Source organism: Dipodomys ordii, unplaced genomic scaffold (assembly GCF_000151885.1).
Source record: "Dipodomys ordii isolate 6190 unplaced genomic scaffold, Dord_2.0 Scaffold34, whole genome shotgun sequence".
NCBI classification, from domain to species: domain Eukaryota; kingdom Metazoa; phylum Chordata; class Mammalia; order Rodentia; family Heteromyidae; genus Dipodomys; species Dipodomys ordii.
In genome coordinates this window covers 14,979,168-14,998,862 of record NW_012267250.1, presented here as the reverse complement: position 1 = coordinate 14,998,862, position 19,695 = coordinate 14,979,168, and the positions used below count along the sequence as shown (strand labels likewise).

The following is a 19,695-nucleotide window of genomic DNA, read 5'->3' as shown; positions in this document are numbered from 1 at the left end:
CTCAGATAAGCAACACAGACCAGAGCACACACCGGGCTCCCCTTCGCTGTGGGCTAGGAGGGAGCACTCACTGAGGGTGTATCTTGTAGACAGTGCCGTCCATGCCCACGGTGGTCCTGAGTCTTGCCAGCTTCTTGTTCTCCCGGAGACGGGTCAGGATGGCCGCCAGGGCCGCTGCACAGAGGTTAGCAGAGCGGAACGAGACGATGGTGCAGACGTGCTGGACAGCAATGCAATCAGCCTCAGAGGGCTCTAGGCCCAAATCTGTCAAAATCTCCCTTGTATTAGCAAGGCCTTCTTTATACCTAGCCAGGAAACAGGATGAGAAGATCATACTTTGCCAGACTAGGGGCTTCATCCTGGAGGAATCAGATCTTCTTCTGCCTCTCAGGACCGGGCAAATAAATAGGCTGTCTCACAATAATAGTAGTAGTAGTAGTAGTAGCAGCAGCAGTAGTAGTAATAACAAGTGGCTTCTATTTACCAGGCAATTATTATGTGACAGGTTCTTGTCTAAGGATTTTACATCTATTAACTCTTCTAATTCTCACAACAGTCCTGGGAGGAGTACTGCTATTACAAAATGACAGTATGACAGTGTGCATATGAGAGATGTACGTAACTTGTTTCTCATCACACAGTAAGTGCTAGAACCGAACTTTGAACTCAGGAAATTAGAATGTAGAACCTATAATTTTTTTTGTCAGTCATGGGGCTTGAACTCTGGGGCCTGGGTGCTGTCCCTCAGCTCTTCACCTCAAGGCTAGCACTCTACCACTTGAACTACAACACCACTTCCTATTTTCTGGTAGTTAATTGGAGATAAGAGTCTCACAGACTTTCCTTCTCAGGCTGGCTTTGAACCTTGATCCTCAGATCTCAGCCTCCTTAGTAGCTAGGATTACAGGCATGAGCCACCGGTGCCTGGCAGAACCAACACTTTCAATTACCCTGTGCTATGCTGTCATTCACAGAAACTCTGCTGCAGGTTCAGACTCAGAGTGAGCTCAGACTCTACACTGATTAGAAAAAGTAGAATAATGTCAGGGCTTGTAAATCTGAGGAGCAAGGCACTGAGTTGACTGGGGTGGCCTCCTTCATCAGCCAGCTCTCCACTGCAGGAATCTGAATGTGGAGCTCAGATCACCAGGTCTAAAGCCAGCCTCCCTGGGAGCAGGTGGAAAGGGCTCTTTCTGTATCAAGAGTTCTTAGTTTGCAAGGTACCTGGTGGTTCATGTCTAGAATCCTAACTACTCAAGAGGTCTGAGAATCATATTTTGAAGCCAATCCAGGCAGACAAATCTGAGGGACTCATCTCCAATTAACCCACAATGAACCCACCTGGAAGTGGAGGTGTGGCTCAAGTGGTAGAGCACCATCCTTGAGCAATAAAGCTAAGTGAGAATATGAGGCCTTCAATTAAAGCTTCAGTATTGGTACATATGCACACACCCACACTCACACATGCACACACACACACACACACACACACGAAATTCTTAGTTTGGATCTCACATACAGGCTTTCCAAGCTGCAAGAATGCCCTGAGAGTGTAGTAAAACTGTACATAAATGTGCATTTGGGGGATAATGCATCTGAAATGAATCAGATTCTCAAATGGATCCAACATCCTAAAAACATTGCAAGACATGGAGAAAAAATGGCCCTCTGACAGCTGAGTCCCTGGCTGATAAAGACAACCATAATATGGCATCTGAGTCATGGAAAAAATTGCTAACCCGCCCAAATCTGTGCCCAGTCCCGAAGCCTGCTGTGAAGGAGGGACACCTACTGTTCCCCTATCACCTGAACACCCTACCCTTTGCCACTACCTCCCAGCCCTCTGCAGAGGTAAGGTAGTGGGGCATATGGCTGGTGGCTTACTTCTCCATAGCAGCCACATGCTGTGTTTCGATCTTGCCCTTGGTGTGGAGAGCAGAGGATTTCTCACCGCCAAACAGTAGACCAGCCTTGGCCATCTTCAGCAAGATGAGCCTGACAAGTTCCCCCAGGTACAGACCACTGATCATCTTCTCAAACCTGCAATTCAGGGAACACATCAGTGGAAGCAATGTGTTTGGCCACAAAGCATCACCTCCCAAAGCCCAGGAGTCTTGGGCATGTGCAGGGCAGGAGCCCAAGGGACTGAGAGTCTCCCACGCAGTCAAGGAATGACGTTGGGAGGAGAGGACCACTTCATTGAGATGAACCATCCTCATCTAGTCCAGGAGAGGAAGGGTTAAGATTCTTTCCTACTCCAGAAGTACTGGACTCCAAATCTTTATCTCCGTTCCCTCAGCCATGGGGCTGCCATTGTCGCTTTGGGCATCGGGAACGTCAATGCCACAGGCCTCAGGTAGCTTCTTACAATAAGTCAGCTATGGCCTGGCAAGGCAAGTCACAGACACAGGTGCTTTCTGCTCCTACATGGAGCTTTTGTGCAAGAGACTAAAGATGCTGCTATGGGTTGGATTTGGTGTGCCCCTCAAAGGCCCATGTATGGAAGGCTTGGTCTGCAGCACTACTGGGAGGTAATGGCACCTTTAAGAGGTGGGCCTAGGGGCTGGGAAGGTGGCTCAGTGGTAGAGCGCTTGCCTTGCATGCATGAGGCCCTGGGATCAATTCCTCAGCACCACATAGGCAAAAAGAAAAAAGCCGGAAGTGGCGCTGTAGCTCAAGTGGTAGAGTGCTAGCCTTGAGCTCAAGAGCTGAAGGACAGCGCCCAGGCCCAGAGTTCAGGCCCCACGACTGGACCCCCCCCCAAAAAAAAGAGGTGGGCCTAGTGAAAGATCTTCTAGTCACTGGGACAGTGTCCTTCAAGGGAATATTGCTTCTTTCTTTCTTCCTTTCTTCCTTTCTTTCTTCCTTCCTTCCTTCCTTCCTTTCTTTCTTTCTTTCTTTCTTTCTTTCTTTCTTTCTTTCTTTCTTTCTTTCTTTCTTTCTTTCTTTCTTTCTTTCTTTCTTTCTTCTCATCTTCCTCTTCTTCCTCCTCCTCCTATTCCTCCTCCTCCTCCTCCTTCTTCTTTTCCTTCTTCTTCTTTATCCCACCATTGAGAGTTGAATTCAATATCTGATGCTTTTGCACATTGACTGGTGCTCTACCACCTGAGTCATGCCTCCAATCCCTTTTGAGGGGATATTTGGACTGCATCCCTTTCTTTTTTGGGGGGGGGTCCGGTCATGGGGCCTGAACTCTGGGCCTGGGTGTTGTCCCTCAGCTCTTCAGCTCAAGGCTAGTGCTCTACCACTTAAGTCACAGTGCCACTTCCAGCTTTTTTTTTTTTTTTTTTGCCTATGTGGTGCTGAGGAATCGATCCCAGGGCCTCATGCATGCAAGGCAAGCGCTCTACCACTGAGCCACCTTCCCAGCCCCTGCATCCCTTTCTTCTTGCTCTGTCTCTTTTGCATCCAGCTATGAGATAATTAGGCTTCCTTTAGCACATTCTTCTGCCATGGCTCACCACTGACCCAGAAGCAACAGAATGAATGGAGCATGGACTATGAGCTAAGATAAACCTTTGTTGATTATCTCAGGCATTTGTTACAGTAACAGCAAGCTTCCTTCTTGTCACTCTAGGCTCTTCTGTGGCCAATCACTTACCTGACTGGCACAGCCGTATCATTTGGTTTCCAGCCTTATATCTAATGCCTTAAATGCACATACGTACTCAGGAATATGGACTGAATTAGAGTTAGGGTTAGGACCTAGGGGACAGCTCTCCATTTCCTTTGCTCACCTGTCAATACAAGCCTTGCCTTACAAACTCGTAACAGATGGCTTCTCATGACCAGAGTCCTGTCCCACAGACAAAGAGGACCCGAGTGAGCCCAATGCTGATGCCAGGATTAGAGCAGGAGGGACTCACAGTTGCTTCCCTGGGTTGAGCGAGCCAAGGTCCAGCTCCCTGTCAAATTCAGTGCGGATGTCCTCCAGGGACCCGTCGTCCCCGAAGGCCCCCCACTCCGTGTTGATGCACATCCTGCCCTCGTCGCCTTCCACCAGGTCGATGTGGCTCATGTCCTCCATGTAGCAGGCGTTGGTGCCAGTGCCTGAAAGAGAGATCAGAGAGAATGGGTGGGCAAAGAGAAAGGGACAACTGGGCAAAACAAAGGAAGTTCGACTTGGGCATCCTCCTTAAGAGCATACACAAAGTGCTGTTCACTCCACCCCAGGGCCTGGTTCTGCAGAGGAAAGGAGCTTTCCCAAGACGGGGATCATAAGAAAGGAGCTGGCATGTCCTCTGTATATTTCTCAGGGTGTGGTTAGTGGTTTGCTACTACAAATGCAGTTATTGGGAGACAGATCCTGATAATATGTGTAAGAGCTATCCCCACCCACTTACAATAAGAGGAGGAAGAGGAGTTAAGCTAACCTTGTAAATATATAAACCAAACCCTCACCAATCTAGAGTAATTTTTTTTTCAGCCTTGGGGCTTGAACTCAGGGGCCAGGTACTGTTTCTGAGGTTTTTTTTGCTCAAGGCTATGTGCTCTACCACTTGAGCCACTTCAGGCTTTTTCTTTTCTTTTTTTTTTTTTAACTTCAGGCTTTTTCTGAGTAGTGTATTGGAGAGAAGAGGCTCATGGACTTTCCTGCCTAGGCCGGCTTCAAACCATGATCCTCAGATCTCAGCCTCCTAAGTAGCTAAGATTATAAATGTGGGCCACCAGCTACCAGCCCCAGAGTAATTGTTAATATTCAGTTGAAGCTATTTATATTCCTCTCTGTTTGATATTAAAAATATTAGCCAAGCATCAGTAGCTCATGTCTAGCTCCTCAGGAGGCTGAGATCTAAGGATTACAGCTCAAAGTCAGGTAGGAAAGTCTTTGAGACTCTCATCTCCATTAAACTACCAAAAGAAGCTGGAAGTAGAGCTATGGCCCAAGTAGTAGAGCACTAGCCTTGAGCATAAGAAGCTCAGAGACAGTGCTCAGTGCCCTGAGTTCAAGTCCCAGGACTAGCACACACACACAAAATTCATTACTCATGACTGGCCATTAAATTGTTCTTACCATAAGCTACATTTTACCTTTGATAGGGATTATTACCCAATAAAGCGATGTTCAGGTACAAAAAATGATCCAAAGAAATGTCTCAAACACTGAGTACAAATAAATAACATTACTTTGAAATCTCCTGAGATAGTGGATAGACTCTATAATTAGAATAGATGGGGGCTGGGAAGGTGGCTCAGTGGTAGAGTGCTTGCCTTGCATGCCTGAGTCCCTGCGTTGATTCCTCAGCACCACATAAGCAAAAAGAAAAAAGCGGGAAGTGGCGCTATGGCTCAAGTGGTAGAGTGCTAGCCTTGAGTTGAAGAGCTGAGGGACAGCACCCAGGCCCAGAGTTCAGGCCCCACAACCGGACCAAAAAAAAAAAAAAGAATGGATGGATACACAGTAAACACTGGTGGATAACTACTCAGGAGGCTGAGATTGGAGGATTGAGATTTGGAGCCAACTCAGGCAGAAAATTCTGTGAGACTCTTATGTACAATTAACCACCAAAAAGCCAGAACTGGAGCTGTGGCTCAAGTGGTAGAGTGCTAGTGTTGAATGAAAAAAACTAAGGGAGTTTGAGGCTCAAGTTTAAGCCCTAGTACTGGCATAAAAAAGAAAAAGAACCACAAGAATGGATGATTACAAATTTTGTATAAATTTACCAACATTGAATTGTACATCTAAAGCAAGAGAATTTTAATGACTCAATAAGGCTGCTTTTATTTTTTTGGGGGGAGGTCAGTTGTGGGGTTTGAACTCTGGGCCTGGGCACTGACCCTCAGCTCTTCAGCTCAAGGCCAGTGCTCTACCACTTTAGCCACAGCACCACTTCCCGTTTTCTGGTGGTTTATTGCAGATAAGAGTCTCATGGACTTTCCTGCTTGGGCTGGCTTTGAACCATGATCTTCAGATCTCAGCTTCCTGAGTAGCTAGGATACAGGGCAAGCTACTGGCATCAAGCTTGCTTTGTGTGTGTTGGGGCTGGGAAGGTGTCTCAGTGGTAGAGTGCTTGCCTTGCATGCATGAGGCCCTAGGTTCAATTCCTTAGCACCACATAAACAGAAAAAGCCAAAAGTGGTGCTGTGGCTCAAGTGGTAGAGTGCTAGCCTTGAGCTGAAGAGTTGAGGAACAGCGACCAGGCCCAGAGTTCAGGCCCCATGACCAACAACAACAACAACAAAAATTGTGTGCCAGTTCTGAGACTTGAGCTCAAGCCCTTGGTACTGTCCCTAGGCTTTTTTGCTCAAGGCTAGTGCTCTACATTTGAGCGACAGCACCATTCACTTTTGGCATTTTGGTAGTTAATTGGAGATAAGAGTCTCACAGACTTTCCTGCCCAGTTTGGCTTTGAGCTGTGATCTTCAGAACCTAGCCTCCTGAGTAGTTAGTACTACAGGCATGAGCCACTGGCATCTGACAGAAGTGAGGTTTTTTTTTAAAGGCACACCCAATCATCTATCCTCCCACCCATCATCCACCAGTGCCTCCCCACCCATCTCCTGGAGGCCTTCCCATGTCCCATGCCCTCCCCATGTCCCATGCCCTCCATGATGCATCCAACACATCCAGTTCTCTGCCCTGAATGGTCCGCCACTCAGCCTTCCCTCACCTGACCTGGTTCAGACACCATCAACTTTTTGGGGTACCTTGGACACCCCAGCCTCATTCCCAGCTCAGAGACCAGAGGTTTCTTCTTTGCCAGGGACTCTCCCTTCCATTTCTGAATGGCTCTCTGTCTTTGTCACTGAGTTCCTTGGCCGGATGCCCCCCTCACAGCAGCCCTCTGCTCTCCCCCCCCCCCCCCACATTTCCACACTAACCACCACCACATGTGTTTCTTAGATTAGATCTTCTTGGCCTTCTCCCCTCCTCCAACCAGCGTGCCCCAGGAGCATACATGGGTGTCCTACACACAGGACAAGGCCCAACATACCACCGGTACTCTTGGGACATTCATTGAATGAATGAATGAATGAATGAATGCATGAACTCCTCGTGTCTCTGGGCTGCTTTTCCTTACATAGTCAGCTTCAGTGCCCTTCCTACTTAGAGTCTGCTGACTCAGCATCCCCTGCCCACCTCCAGAACACAAGCCAGCCACTCACCAATGATGACACCGACTTCGCAGTAGGGATCATCGTAGGCACACGTCATCATGGTACCCACAGTGTCATTGACCAGGGCCAGGATGTCCACGTCCAGGTCCTGCTGAACACAAGGCCCAGAAGGCATCAGAGCTGGGAAGAAGATGGGATCCCCTCTCCCCTTCCAACAGAGGAGGTGAAAACAACGGAGACATCACTAGACATTGTCTGCTGAGCCAGGGTGGAAGAAACAGGCCTTTGTCAAGGTCAAAGGGAGCCCAAGAGGGGACATTATGCTTCTGCATTAAGGGTGACGGGTTCTGTATGAGGGGAATTTGGGGACTGCCTACCAGGAAAGCTACACTGCAAAATCTGCAGTACAGCTCCGCAGTAGAGAGCTTGCCCAGCATTTCAGAGGTCCTGGGTTCATTATCCCCAGCCCCTTGGGGGTAATGAGCAATTTCTTCAGCAAGGAGCAAGTATTGCTTTGCAATTATACAAATTATTATCAAATATGTTCAACCAATAAAGATATTCAATGAACAGAAAGTGGAAAATGGAATCGAGGGCGAGATTAAAAAGAAAGTGATCAGCTGGGCACTAGTGGCTCACTTCATAATCCTATTCAGGAGGCTGAGATCTGAGGATCAAGGTTCAAAGCCAGAGTGAGCAGGAAAGTCCCTGAGACTCCTATTTCTAACTACCAGAAAACTGGGAGTGGAGCCATGGCTCAAAGTGATAGAGTGCTAGCTTTGAGCAAAAGAGCTTAGGGACAGCGCCCAAACCCCAAGTTCAAGCCCCATGACTGAAAAAAAACACCTATTGAGTTTCAGAGAGGAGAGGTGGAAGCACCACACATCTCAGGATAACCCCCCTGAAGGGCTGTAGCGGGGAGGGGGGTGAGGGAGACAGGGGCTGCCTCTTCATGGTGATGGAGCCAGCCCCACAACTGAAGATTGATCGTTTCCCTTACCTAAACTGCCCTCACCTACACTACGTGAGACCCCACCCCACCCCAAATCCTTCTCTGGTTCTCTTTTCAGGCAGGTACAATACAAGACCCCCAAGAGAAGGAAACTGGGAGTAGGAGAGGCCCTGGGCTAAAGTGAATCACTCACCTTATGCTTTTTGATGGCATTGGTCAGACGGCTCACCACGTCAGTGTCCTGAACTCCACGTGCCTTGAACTTCTTAGTCCAAGAAAGCAGGACGCCCTGGGAGAAGAGTTCAGAGCCCAAATGAAGGAGTTGCTTGATGTGGCATAAGCAGAAATGTCATACAGAGCAAGCCCATGGGCTTCTCCTCGCTAACCAAAGCACCCCAATTCTTTCTCCTAGTGTTCCTTTCCCCATTTCCTGGAGTTCATTCCAATAAATATTATTTGATATGCTCAGATGCTCATGGGCATTGTGCCTTTATGTCCCTCTCCTAGGAGTACCTCCTTTTGATCTCGCTGTGTGTGAATGTCGAGAGGCCTGTATAATTTACCATGTTTCGGCATAGATTAGATCTAGCTTCCTCATGTGAGGGTTCATTGTGTTTTTAAGTGACATATAATAATTGTATATACGCATGGGATATGGTGTGATGTTTCAGTACGTGGATACAATGTGGAATAACCAAATCAGGTAACTAAACTGGGCACAGTGATTCATGTTTATAATCTTAGCTACTTGGGAGGCAGAGGTAGGAGGATTGCAAATGTAAGGCCAGACCAAACAAAGTAAGTGAGACCTTATCTGAGAAATGAAATAGAAACAAAAGATCTAGGGTATAGCTCAGGTGGTAAAGCAAATGAGAGGCCCTGAATTGGGCCCAGTACTGGGGAAAAAACATGATAATTGGTATAACACTTCAAACGTTTGTCATCCCTTAGTGGTGATTCTATTCAAAGTCCTCTCTCTTATTTATTTTTAAATAACACTGTTTGGTTACCTATAGCCACCTTTCTTTTTTTTTTTTTTTTCGGTCGTGGGGCTTGAACTCTGGGCCTGGGCGCTGTCCTTCAGCTCTTCAGCTCAAGGCAAGCACTCTACCACTTGAGCTACAGCGCCACTTCCGGTTTTCTGGTGGTTTATTGGAGATAGGAGTCTCACGGTCTCTCCTGCCCCGGCTGGCTTTGAACCGCGATCCTCAGATCTCAGCCTCCTGAGTAGCTAGGATTACAGGCGTGAGCCACCAGCGCCCGGCTCTATAGCCACCTTTCTATAGAAGGAATACTGAACTTACTTCTCTTTTGTAATTGCAATTTTGCATCTACTCTCTATCATCCCTCCTCCCGCCCCTTCCCAGCTTATGGTAATCAACATTCTACCTTTTGCTTCTATGAGCTTAGTTTTTCTAGATTCCAAAAATGAGTCAGCTTTGCCTGCTTGGCTTATTTCACTTAACACAATGACCTCAAGCTCCATCCATAGCCACAAATGACAAAATTACCTCTTTCTGTGGCTAAATAGTATTCCAAATGTGGACCCACCTATTTGTTTATGGGCAGTTAGGTAGATTTCCATATCTTGACTATTTTGAATAGACTCAGTGTTGCTGCAGAGGCATTTTCTAATCTCAACATCTTTATTCCTCTCATCTAAGTTTATTGAAACATCATATATAGTAATCAGAAGTAATTGTCCAAGAGTCAGAACATTTGGCACCTCCATTTCTTCATTGTATAGTGGAAATGCTACAGTTGCACAGGCTCTTATGATAGCTATGAATTATAAACTGTATTATTTGCAGATACGCAAAACAAAACTAACGCATGGCTTTTGCCCTGTAGGGCCCCCTCAAGAACTTAATTTTTATCTTGGAAAAAAAAGGTTCTCAAGTTGCATTATCAATTATTTCTTTACAAATCGTGTTTTAGAAGACTTTCTCTTCTGAAATCCCACATAAATCGTAGAATTATTCAGAGCAGCAAAAAACTTCGAAGTTAATAGAATCACTGAAGTCTAAGCTCAAGATCACACATTCCCCAACCATACTTCTTCCAGTCTCCTCAGCTTATAGATAAAGAAACAGATTTAGAGATTAGGAGATGGTCATAGGTATCACAGAGCAAATAGAGGGCCCAACATTATTAGATTTCAACACTGTAATCACAGGTCTCTCAATGCACACTGACCCCAAGTTGCAGGAGCACAAGAGCAACACAGCGCCACCGTGTGGCAGCTTTCTAACTTCTTCCTTCATAGGCTAAAGCAATGGACTTTATTAGAGAGAGAGAGATCTAGCCTGTGGTTTGAGCATATAATCCTAGCTACTCAGCAAGCTGAGATCTGAGGATCGCAGTTGGAAGCCAGCTCTGACAGGAAAGTCCCTATGAGACTCTTATCTCCAATAAACTACTCATAAAAAGCCATAAATGGCATTGTGACTCAAATAGAAGAGCACTAGCTTTGAGCCAAAAGGAGCTCAAGGACAGAACCCAGGCTGAGTTCAAGACCCAAGGACCAGAAAAACAGAGAGATCTGACTCTTGTGTGTGTGTGTGTGTGTGTGTGTGTGTGTGTGTGTGTGTGTGTGTGTGTTCCAGACCTGGGGCTTGAACTCAGGACCTGGGCACTGTCCCTGAGCTTCTTACGCTCAAAGCTAGAGCCACAGCACCACTTACGGCTTTTTCTGTTTATATGGTACTAAGGAATCAAACCCAGGGCTTCATGCATGCTAGGCAAGCACTCTACTACTAATCGACCTTCCTGGCCATCCCCCCATCTCTCTCTTTTACATTTTGTTTCCATTTCCTGAGGAGACCTGAATTCTTACAATAAATTTCTAGCCCCAGAGGCTGTCCTCCTCTATATCTTTTCTTTTTTTGCTACTGAAGTTCAAACTCCAAGTCTTGCACATGTTAGGCAGGTGCTCTACCACTTGAACCACACAGTCATTTTTGCATTTATTATTATTTTTTAAATTAGGGTCTCAACTTTATGCCCAGTTTGGATTTAAATCATGATCCCCTGATCTCTTCCTCCCAAGTAGCTAGGATTACAGGTTTGAGGCACCCTCCTTGGCCAGAAAGTCATTTTACATGGCCTGTTATCTATTTTCTTAGATTTTCCACAGAGGATTGGGATGGGCTTCCTCTGTTCACAAAATGAAGAACTGAGACACACACAGGCCTGAATTCCTGCCCTGCTGGTAACATGGCTGAGACTATATACCCACTGTGCTGGGTCTGCTCAATACATGTTTGCTCCTGACCCAGTCCTCATCCTAAGGGCTCAGGCGTGAGATGCCTGAAGCCTCTCATTCTAGCGTCAGCATCCTAAGTGTGCTCCTCAGACTGGGAGCATGGCCTCTCCTGATAGAAATGCAAATTTTGTTCTTGCTGCAGACCACCTCTCTAAAAGGCCCAGTGATCTGTCTCCCAAGCCCTGCAGAGGATTCTGGTACACAGCAAGGTTTGAGAATCACTGAAAGCCATTCCATTCTCTCTCTCTCTGGGCTCATGGGAAGTATAGAATCAAAGCTACAGTGGGGATTTGTTTTGTTCTTGTATTGATTGTGAGGACTGAACTCAGAGCCTCTCCTTTTGCTTAGCTTTTTTGGCTCATGGCTGCTGGTCTATCACACTTGAGCCACAGCTTCACTTCCAGAGTGGAGCTGGTTTGTTTGGTTTTTGTTTTTGTTTTGCTGGTTAATTGGAGATAAGAGTCTCATAGACTTCCCTGCCTGGGCTAGCTTCCAACGTCAATCCTCAAGCTCAACCACCTGAGTAGCTAGGACTACAGGTGTGAGCCACTCGTGCCCAGCAAGGTTATAATGTTAACCAGCTTTCTGCTTCACCTGTCACCTAACTGTGAACACAAAGTAGAGAAAAGACAAATCAAAATGCCCCTGCTACCTTACCTCTTCTAGCTTTGTCTGTCTGCAGGGAAAGGAGAAGGTAAAGCCCAGAGGCAGCTTCTTATGCTTCAACTCTTTGTGCTTCATAAAATCGGACAGGCAGTCAGCGACATAGTCAAACAGCTGTAGAAGAGAAAGCACATAGTGAACAAATGAATGAATGAATGAATGAATGAAGGCCCCTGGACTAAGGCTCTCCTGGCCGATCCCAAGGCCTTCCCTTGCCTGCCAGTACCTCCACGCCATTCCCCCGAGAGATTTCATTGGGCATTGGGTAGAACTGACTCTCCATCTGGACGTTTCGTTTCCCCTCTTGTGAGACTTGCACTTTCAAGACTCGAAACTTGGATCCTCCAAGATCCAGAGAAAGGAACTCCCCATTTTCTATGAAGAAATCAAAGCAGTCAGCGTGAGAGCATGCATTTCAAGAGGACATGTGAGAAATTCCATTTAATCTCGAAGTCTTCCTCCCACCCGTACCTTCTCTGGCTGGGATCCTGTCTACTTGCTGATACTTGGAGAGCAGCTCATAGTGCCATACAATAGGGGGCACAGCCAGAGACAGAGCCTGGGCCCAAGTCTGTCCTGATAGCCCCAGCCTGTCCAGTTCAGTCAGGAAATGTGCACACACAAGCCCACTTCCTGCAGGTGGTCTCAGCCTATGCTAGCATACTGTAAGTAGGAAGAGAGCTGATGCACCAGCCATGAGGAAAGCTCAAGATAAAGAAGTAGAAGAGACGACACAGGGATGTACAGCACAGAGAAAAGTCTCATGCACCCCTCCATCTGACAGGCAGAGGGAAAACATTCCACGAAGCGGGTGGGGATAACAGAGACCAAATCATGACTAAGAATGCTTAATTTTATTTTAGACCAGCGTCACTTCAAAAAGAGAAAACAGAACGCATCCCAGTCTAGCTCATGAAAGATGCAATCATAAAAGGTGAAGCTGGATACCAGTGGCTTACCCTGTAATTGTAGCTACTCAGGAGGCTGAGATCTGAGGATCCTGGTTTAAAACCAGCCTGGCGAGAAAGTCATGAGACACTTATCGCCAATTAACTACCATAAAAGCCAGAAGTGGAGCTATGGCTCAAGTAGTAGAGTGTTAAACCTTGAGAAAAAAAGCTCAGCAACAGCACCCAGGCCCTGAATTCAAGGCCCAGGACAGGTGTGCGCATGCATGTGCATGTGTATGCGCATGTGGAAATGATACATGTGGATGTGTGGAGAAGTGACCCTCCCTGATATTGTCTAAAGTCATGGTCCTGCCAGTCCTTTAGTTAGTGTCCACCACAGCGATGGGATGAAGATTCAGGTATGCACCACTTGATCTTTGTACAGAATTTTCCATGCCTGTAGTGGATTCCACGCCCACAAACCTAGACCCAAGTAGCTGTGTTTCATACTGTGTAGCAGCAGCCATAGTTAACTGTATGTAAAGGGCCAGTGGCTAATCAGTGCCACTCCTGTGAACACAAAAGAAGGGAACCTGAAACCTCCAAAACTAGAACTAGAGGCTCCTGGGAGGAAAATGCTTCAGGCCTAAATGCACCCCAGTGTCTGTCCTCGGATTCCCACCAGATCCTGTGTTTCCTTCTTTGTCGCCACATCCTCCCGTGGCAAACTTTCCTGACAAGCTCCAGCGGGTTTCTCTGTTCCAGCAATCTCACTCTCACGCATGCGCCAGCCATGGGCACCTGCGTGGCATGTAGAGGAGGCTCAGTGGAGAGGCCTGAGAGGCCCCACTTCTAACCACATTCCCAGGTAGCTGGTGAGCAGAATCTTCATTTACAGATCCATCTTCTGTTTCTAGGGAGACATTGGGATTACCTTCCTAGATCAGCCCTAAGAGGACTGTTTTGGGGATCCATTTGTGGAAGGAGAAGGAATCCTACCCCTTTTTTTTTTTTGGTCCATCATGGGGCTTGAACTCTGGGCCTGGGCACTGTCCCTCAGCTCTTCAGTTCACTTCCAGCTTCTTCTGTTTACGTGGTGCTGAGGAATTGAACCCCTTGAGCATGCTAGGCAAGCACTCTACCACTGAGCCACCTTCCCAGCCCAGGTCTGTCACTCTTGACGTGGAGTATGAGTCTACATATCTACTCTGTGCCACGTCATGGGGGAGGTGCGAGGGATGCAAACAGGACAGACTGCGGGGCAAGCTGGGGATTTTGTCAGAAGGACAGGGATGGAAAATAGCCATTCTCATCTAGTAGGATTCTTCTAGAATACTGCTCTGCTGATGGGAAGGCCAGGGAAGCACCCAGCTCTCCAGGAAGGTGAGATTGGAGATGAGAGAGAGCAAGGGGCAGCCAGCATCCAGAGACGGGAGCCCAGGCGCAGATCAGACAGCCCACACCGCTGCAGCAGCAATTGTGCGGACAGGTGGTTAGGGTAAACCCAAAGGAGTTGGAAAGCTACCAGGAGCTCGGGCTTTATTCCAAAGCTGAGAGTGATTTTTAAGGAAAGGAAAGCCAAGACCTGATTAAGATTTTGGGGAAATGCCTCTGGCAACCAGCCAGGGGAGGCTTTGGCTTCAACTCCAGAAGGTGACTGCGCAGTCCCCATAGGAAGGGGAACGCTGAGAACTCCTCCTTCTGCCATTCACACTCTATCTCTGATTCTAGATGCCTCTGCACAGGGAAACTGCATGGTGAAATCCCTCTCAGGAGGTGACTCTGACCCGGAGGAATGACTTCCTGAGGAGGGAGGCCCTGTGGAGGCAGGGAAAAAGGGAAAGGATACAAAAGGCCTGCAGGATCTTTATCGCCATTATTATGAAAACTGTTCTCCAAGAAGGAAGGCTTCAGTTGAGCATCTATCTGTCTGCTGCTGCTGATCCTCAGAAACCGGGGGCTCCCTTCTCCTGAGCCACTGCCAAGGCTTGTGTTTCTGTTTTCCCACTCCCTAGTGCAGCTCCCCACCCAGATATGCCGTGTGTGACTTAATGCACAGATTCCTGGAGATTCAGTGGGCAGAGGGAAAGGCCTGGGAAACCATGACTAGGAATGGCCCAGGTGAATTGGAATCTTATGCTCTTCCATGGTACACACCTATGGGCCCCTCAGGTGGTGCTGGATGATTTCCTTGAGACTCCAAGGCTCACCCAAAGCCTACCAAGGAATAGTGTCAGAGGTCAAGAAGTCAGCCAGCTGGAGTAGGGCCAAAGAATTGTAATCACCATTTCTGTCATAATCTTGGGCTGGATGTTTCCCAGAGGCACTTGCTGTGTGACTGTCAGAAGAAGACACAGACTCTTAAAAATGACCAGGACAGGGCTGGGAAGGTGGCTCAGTGGTAGAGCGCTTGTCTTGCATGCATGAAGCCCTGGGTTTGATTCCTCAGCACCACATTGTTAAGTGAATAAATTGGCAGCTGGGGAAAGAGAGCAATACATGGTACTCAGGCAAGGGAAGGTTTTATTTGCAGGATGCTTGTGGTCAAGTTGGAAGCCCTCGCAGCAGGAATAAAAAAGGGTCGAACCACATCTGGGCCAGGACTTATCAAGGCAAGGGGCAGAAGAAGGTGTGGCTACATCAGATGGGGATGTGACCTCAGGGAGGGGGGGAGGTGACTGCCTTCAAGTGTGTCGGTTACCTAGGTGACACAGGTACTGGGCAGAGACTTAACCAAGAGGAGGGAGGAGTGTGCTCCACCTTCCCATGGTAGACCTTACACACACAGGCAGAAAAAGCCGGAAGTGGTGCTGTGGCTCAAGTGGTAGAGCGCTAGCCTTGAGCTGAAGAGCTGAGGGACAGTGCTTGGGCCCAGAGGTCAGGCCCCATGACTGACAAAATAAACAAATTAATTAATTTTTAAAAATGACCAAGACAGGTTGGTGCAGTTCCCCAGTAAGAGTGGGTAGGCCTGGAAGGCTCAGGTGGGATCAGGTGAAGGGAGGAGAAATAGAAAGTCCTAATAACCCCTACTTCCCTCTTCCTGTGGACCTATCTGCATATTAATAAAATTACCAGTCTTTTCTGCTTGCTCTGTTACTCATTCATTTCAGCAGACTGTAAGACAGGAGCCTTCAAAGGCAGTGAAAGAAACCTTGGCCCCTCAACTAATGACCTTACAAGTTGGTGGGACATGCTGACCACTCTCTTTAACTGAAAGGAAAAGGAATACAGTAGTCCTGGGATTTACCAAGATCATCTGTTCACTAGGAACTCCTCAGCAGGGACCAAACTAGAACAGAATGCCTGGGACTGCGTCCTAAAGAAAGGAGGCATGTGGAAAGGCACTGATGGTTCACACCTGTAATCCTAGCTACTCAGGAGGCTGCGATCTGAGGATTGAGGTTTGAAGCCAGCCAGGGCAGGTAAATCCATAAAACTCTTATCTCCAAGTAACCAGCAAAAACCTGAAAGTGGAACTGTGGTTATAGTGGTAAAGCACTAGCCTTGAGCAAAAAATTTCAGGGACAGCACCCAGGCCCTGAGTTCAAGTTGCAGAATGGCAATGAAAGAAAGAAGGAAAAGAGGAAGGAAGGAAGGGAGGGAGGAAGGAATGGAGGGAAGGAGGGAGGGAGGAAAGAAGGAAGGAAGGAAGGAAGGAAGGAAGGAAGGAAGGAAGGGAGGGAGGAAGGGAGGAAAGAAGGAAGGAAGGAAGGAGGAAGCTGAGGAGGAAGGAGATTCTAGAACTTGGCCCATCTCACTGCTAACCATTCTGAAGCAGCCCGCAGACTCCAGACCATCCAAGGCTACTTTCCCTTTCTTCTGAGACACACCCTGGGAGTATCTGGAGGAGAGGCTGTAGCTCTGCGGGCCAGGAGGACTTAGTTCCCCACCACCCCATGACTCAGACACTTTGGTAGAATGGCCCTGGATGACCTGTGAAGAACCACAGTCCCCTTGCCGTGCTCATTCAGTACTGTCAGACACACGGCTGAGACATGGAAGTGGGATGGTCTCACCTTCAGAGAGGCACACACAAACTGCCTCCCACCAGCGAGGAAGCAAGGTGTTCCCATCACAATGTCCTAGGGGCCCCTTAACCAACACAGCCAAGCTGCCTTGACCCAAGCATTGCTGCTGGAGGGGCTCCAAACCCAGCTAGTTCAATCAAAGCCCCTTCAGGTGTCTTAAGCTTTGGGCCCAGCTCTTTGAGAAAATCCAAGGCTCTGAGCAATTGAACTCTTAATATTGGGGGTTTTCCTTGCTCCTCGGGACTCCTGTCTGACCTGTAGCTACCCCACAGTGCTCTGTGAGGAATGCATGGAACAGTGAGTCTTTAGCATCTCACAAACACAGTAGGCGCTCAGTAAATGCCACTTCTCCTCCTCCTACAGCTCTGCCCAGAGGCCAAGAATGAAGAACTCAGAGATGCCTTCTCTAGGCTGTAATAGGCAAAATAATGCTCTGATCCTCCAAAGATGTCTAGCTCCTAATCCCTGGACCCTGTGAAAGGATGCATGGCAAAGGGGAATGAAAACTGTAGGCTGTAGATAGACTCAAAATAATTATCAGTTGACCTTGAGGTTGGAGATTATCCTGGGCTGTATGTGGGGAGGGAGAGAGAGGCTCAGTAGGTGAGCAGAGATTTGGAGAGCTACAACTATTAACCTTGAGGATGGAAAGGAACATGAGCAAAGGATTATGGGTGCTTCTAGAAGCTGGAAAATAAAGACACAGATTCCCATTAGAACCTCTAAAAGGAACTCAGCCTCATAGACATCTTGATTTTTAGTGCAGTGAGATATGTTTCAAACTTCTGATCACCAGAACTATAAGGATAGGTTTGTGTTGCATTAATCCATGAAATCTGTGAGAATATGCCATCAGAGACTTTATTAGAGGGTAGGAAAATATATGTTTAAGACCCTTGCCTGGGCCAGGCACCTGTGGCTCATGTCTGTAATCCTAACTACTCAGGAAGCTGAGATCTGAGAATCAAATTTCAAAGCTAGCTTGGGTGAAAAAAGTCCACGAGACTCTAATCTCCAATTTAACACCAAAAAGCTAGAGATGGAGCTGTGGCTCAAGTGGTAGAGCACCAGCTTTGAGCAAAAAAGCTCAGGGATAGCATCCAATCCTTGAGTCTAAGCCCGGGACTAGCACATAAAAAGAAAAAAAAAAGATTCCTGGGATGACTATCAATCTTTTGCTCAGGTAAATGAAGAATGCAAGTCCAAGTACAGATGCCAGGTCTGTGAGCTGATCCCAGCTGACTACCTTTGAGATCCAGGGCCCATGTTCAAGAGTTGAATACAGCAATAGAAACACAGTACCTAGGCCAACTCTCCCATTTTACAGCTGGAGAAACCAAGGTCAAACACTTGCCTGAGGTCACTAAGGAGCGACAGAGCTGAACCTAGAACCCAGGTTTTTAGAATTTTTATTTTATACTGCTCCCACTCTACATGCTTCTTTCCATGACTTACTATCTGCAGCCTAGAATGTAGACCTCCAGTGATGTCACTTGCTCATTGCATACACATCATGGTCTAGTACAGGTCAGAGATGAGGAACACTGCTGAATAAGGTCCTGGCCTCCTGGGGCTGTCAACCTGGAGGAACCCTCATCCACAAGGGCTCTAACCAACCCCTAACAAGCTCAACCCAGCTGGAGACATGTCCCAGATACAGGCACTACGAGATCTCTAGGCTATTCTTGAAAAGCCAACCTTCTTGCTAGAGCAAGAAGGAGGGAGTAAGGTACCTCATCTGTGGAACCGAAGGAGTTCAGTGAGGCTGAAGGAGAGAGAGTAGGGCAAGAGAGGGAATGTGGATAGAGATGCAGGGACAGATTAAAGAACAGATTATCAAGGATGTGTCAGCCAAGGAGCTATCGGAAGCCCTGGCAGCCACAGTGCCCCTCACTCACCTGAGCCATCTGGAATGGCCCTGACAAAAGTGGGTAGCATCTTCACAGAAGCTGTGGGGTTGGTGTCCTTCCCTAGGCCCTTCTCCATTTCAGCCTGGAACCGCGCCATGATGTCCAAAAGGATCTCGTCAGAAAGCCGCATGTGATACAGGAACCTGTCCACCTGGAACAGACACCAGGGTGAGCAGGGTGGCTGCTGACAATGTCTGCCCTCCAGGCCCACCTTGAAGCTGCGCTGCTGACTCTGTGGACAGCCTCTTGATGTCAAGGCCCCAAGGCTCCTTCCTGGTCCCTCAGCAAGCCAGGAGGAGGACAGAAAGGAAGGCTGTGAATGGCAAACGGATGGGACAGAGGGTCTTGGGGATGGGAAGGATTTGAGGTTTCAAATTCCACTTCAGGGTCTTCTCTGCTGTGCTGCTGTCTCTCCACTAGCTGAATCTTGAATCTTAAATTCCTAAGCATGGAAGATTTTTTGACAGGGTCTTACTAGGTAGCCCCAAGATCCTCCTGCCTTGGCCTGAACCCTGGGGTTTGGGGTATATCCCATCACACTTAGTTTAACATGCCATCGCGTTCAAATTGTTGTTTGGTTTTTGGTTTTGGTGCCAGTTATGGGGCCTCAACTCAGGGCCTCATGCTCTCATTTGGTTTTTTGCTCAAGGATGGTGCTCTATCACTTAAAACATGCTTCCACTTTCAGCTTTTTGCTAGTTAATTGGAAATTTGGAAGTACTTCACAGATGTTTCTGCCTCGGCCAGCTTCAAATCTGGATCCTCAGAAATCTTAGCCTCCAAAGTCACTAGGATTACAAACATTAAAAAAAATCCAAATACATCTCCCTTTGTTACTGGTTACAAGGAAGATAAGAACTAAATTCCAGTTCCAACTGCAATCTTTAAAATACTAGTTCTTTAAACAAAGTTCTTTAAACAAAGT

At 47.5% G+C, this 19,695-nt stretch overlaps 1 protein-coding gene across 1 annotated transcript in view; it reads right to left on the bottom strand.

The window, feature by feature from the left end:
- The window catches only part of Hkdc1 (hexokinase domain containing 1), a 38,548-nt gene that overhangs the window by 13,094 nt on the left and 5,759 nt on the right, over positions 1–19,695 (bottom strand). The window contains exons 2-9 of the mRNA XM_013017060.1: positions 18,759–18,921; positions 12,166–12,314; positions 11,934–12,053; positions 8,205–8,300; positions 7,108–7,207; positions 3,867–4,050; positions 1,885–2,040; positions 72–305 (exon numbers count right to left, since the gene is read on the bottom strand). Coding sequence (XP_012872514.1) covers positions 72–305; positions 1,885–2,040; positions 3,867–4,050; positions 7,108–7,207; positions 8,205–8,300; positions 11,934–12,053; positions 12,166–12,314; positions 18,759–18,921 — 1,202 coding nt within the window. The remainder of the gene's footprint in view (positions 1–71; positions 306–1,884; positions 2,041–3,866; positions 4,051–7,107; positions 7,208–8,204; positions 8,301–11,933; positions 12,054–12,165; positions 12,315–18,758; positions 18,922–19,695) is intronic.